The sequence below is a fragment of the Poecilia latipinna genome, unplaced genomic scaffold (assembly GCF_001443285.1).
Source record: "Poecilia latipinna isolate Pla-1442-1.1 unplaced genomic scaffold, P_latipinna-1.0 Scaffold412, whole genome shotgun sequence".
NCBI classification, from domain to species: domain Eukaryota; kingdom Metazoa; phylum Chordata; class Actinopteri; order Cyprinodontiformes; family Poeciliidae; genus Poecilia; species Poecilia latipinna.
The window spans coordinates 191,687-194,767 of NW_015113028.1; the positions used below are offsets into that span (position 1 = coordinate 191,687).

Here is a 3,081-nt window from a genome sequence, read left to right on the forward strand (position 1 = left end):
ATCATCATCTGGGCTTTCCAAAGTATTTTAGGTCTATTTTAGACATTGTGTTTGCATAAACTTTGATATATATAAACATGTCCAAAATATCTTTTTGTAAATAATCTGGACTTTTAAAAAATTTATTTTTTTCATAACCTTTCCGAAGATGTTCGCAGATCATAAATTACTTCCTTCCGGTTGTTTTTGAGATTTAAGAGTGATTCATTCTGATACGAACTTTATGAACCTTAATATAATTTAATAACCATGCCACACAAACCAGCAGGCGTTTCCACTGTAAAACAGTAAGTTATCTTTACCACACTATTTTACTCTTGTCATGTTTTTTTAGATCTAATTTTGTGGGTTTCTTTGAATCTTTATCTTTGCCCAGATGATCCTGATCACAGTAAAGTGATGACTGGAATGTTTTTTATGACTCATTCGTCCCTCTGCCAATATCGTATTTATGTTTTGATTTTAGTCAATGTTTGACTTAAATTGTTTTACGTCAGTTAAAATTAAACTTGTGATAAAATAAACGAGTACTTTTGAGTTTTTACGACATCAACAAAGATCCTAGAGGTTTTTCTCACATAATCTGTACTCTGAGCAGCTTTAGCCTTTGAAATAACATATAACCATTGCTTTGCAGCAAAATTACATGGATTAAAAAGTATATTTCATTCAGAAACTGCTGTGAGTAAGGAAATAAATATTTCTTCGCTCGTCTTAACTTGGTTGGAAACAATTTACTAAATAAGTTTATATTTAATTTCTGCAGCTGGTGACAAAATATTGCACAGTTGTCCATATCTCTTTGGTAAACGCTACTGTTAAAAATTTCAAATTAATAAATATTATGTCTTCCAGAAGAAGCTTGTAAAAAGTCCCGCGCTCCTGTAGTGACATCTAGTGTATAAATTGATGCACTGCAGCATGTGAGAATTAACAGAAGGTTAAGAAGAGATTCGAGGTTTAGATTCCAGTTTTAAATAGAGCTGAAACCAGAAGTTTACATACACCAAATAAAGACACGTACACATTTCTTTTTCTCATTGTCTGAAGTTAAATCAGACCGAGCTTCTTTTTCTTCTGTCAGGAGGAACGGGCCAGAAAACCCAAAACGTTTGGCCCAACTAAAGCAGTTCAAACGCAACGCCATCAAATACTGAGGAACTGTAACTGTATGTAAGCTTCTGATTCCAATGACAGTAATAATAAATAACTCTCTGATATATTCTCTCTTTCATTATTGTGTCATTTAGTAACTAAAAATAATTCTGGTCTTTCTAACTGACCTACAAAAGGAGATTTGATCTGATTTAACCTCAAATGGTGAGGAAAGAAACAGGTGTATGTAAACTTCTGGTTTCAGTATCCTTGTTTACTTTTAAACACAAAAGTTTAAATAAGCAAATATCCACAAAGTATAAATATATATATATATGATAAATTTACATTACAATGATCAAATGTTTGCCACTCAAATGTAGCTGGAATGCATCTAATATACATTTAACCAATAGAGCTGGTAGTTTTCTGTTGATGAGCATTATTTCTGTCAATTATGTCTGAAATATAATTGACAGAAATAATTATATTATTATTTAATATAATAGAGAGAGAGAGAAAGAGAGAGAGAGGCGAAAATGTGCAATTTTTCAGCTATTGTAAATTACTGTACATTCATTTATAAATCTGAGCTCTCTTTAAAGTAAATAAAGCACAGAAATATTCATAAAAACATGAAAACCACAGCACTAGATCTGTCGCAAAACAAATTTAACAAGTTATTTCATTAAATGATAATATTGTTGTTATTAGATGATTTTCCAGCATAATAATGCAAGAATGCATCCTAAAAGATCAATAATAATGAATTCTGAAACTGGAACACATTATAAATATCCAAAATAAATAAACAAAACAACAAAAACAATAAATGAAATGAATTACGAAGCTCTGTAAACAAAATTATCCTTCAAAAAAAAGGGTTAGTTGAGACCAAAACACCAGACTGATGACTTCAGTCATCCAGTTTTTGGTAGAAAACGAGAAAAGAGGAAAACGATAAATCAGGCAAATTATTGATCTCATTTTATCGTGCAATTATTGCTTCTCGCAACAGGCCTGCACACACACTAATGGTTTGTTCTTTTGTAATGAACCGTTAAATTCAAAGGTGATTCTCTTAATTTCAAACCAAAACATTAATTCTGCTGAATATGTTCCTGTTACCATGCTTGCTGAGATGCTCCACCATCCTCCGCACCAGCAGAGGCACTCCGTCCTCCACCAGGCCGCGCTCCCTCAGCTCCCACAGTGGCGCTCCAAACACTTTGGTGCTTTGGGCTGCCACAGCTCTGGATCTCAGCATGGGTATCTGGACCATCCTCTTCATGTCTTCTCTGACCAGAACGGCAGTCTGGTTGTGCTGCCGGGGGAGAGAAGAGTAGAAATCAGTCATCATGAGGCAGGCGTCAGCTCAGAGCTGCAGGATGACTGCAGGAAATGCAGCTTCTGTATTTAGAGCGTCATGCTATGGGAGGTGGAGGGAAGCATTGCAGGTTACCAGGTTACACCTTTGTTAAAGAGAGAGAGACACTCAAACACAAGGTTGCAGAAATTAGCATTTAAGGTCATAGATTCATAACATAACAAAAGCCTTACCTGGTTACCTGTGGAGGAACACAATGTTACACTGACATGGTTAAACTGAGTTAAACTGTCACCTGCTTCCATTAAATCTCTGCGTCAGTTTTACCGCTGCATCATTTTATCCGTCTTTGTTTATTCAGTTCTGCTTTCAGCTAAGACTTCCTGCTGTTCTGGATCCTGCAGAGTGGAAGGAAGTCTCAGTGCTGTTGTCATGGCTACAACTCCACCATATTGTAGGCTTATGGTTCAGCCGTTCACACTGCAAAAACACAAAATCCTACCAACTGGTGCTGTTCCAGTTTCTACTGCAAATACCTTAGCACACCTGAAATAAGACAAAATTAACTTACAAATAACTTTACAGCAAGAAACAGGAGCTTTTTTAAGTAAATAATTCCTTGATATTTATGAAAAAGAGTTGAATTGGCATATTTACAT

The 3,081-nt window shown here is 35.0% G+C and overlaps 1 protein-coding gene across 6 annotated transcripts in view; it reads right to left on the minus strand.

The window, feature by feature from the left end:
• The window catches only part of fam13a (family with sequence similarity 13 member A), a 74,125-nt gene that overhangs the window by 57,103 nt on the left and 13,941 nt on the right, over positions 1–3,081 (minus strand). For 2 of the 6 annotated variants that reach the window (XM_015037620.1, XM_015037621.1), the window contains exons 1-2: positions 2,656–2,807; positions 2,224–2,419 (exon numbers count right to left, since the gene is read on the minus strand). In XM_015037620.1, coding sequence (XP_014893106.1) covers positions 2,224–2,419; positions 2,656–2,727 — 268 coding nt within the window. In that variant the 5' untranslated portion in view covers positions 2,728–2,807. Of the gene's footprint in view, positions 1–2,223; positions 2,420–2,655; positions 2,810–3,081 lie in introns of those variants that run through there. The other 4 variants (XM_015037624.1, XM_015037625.1, XM_015037623.1 and 1 more) reach the window with 4 other exon arrangements.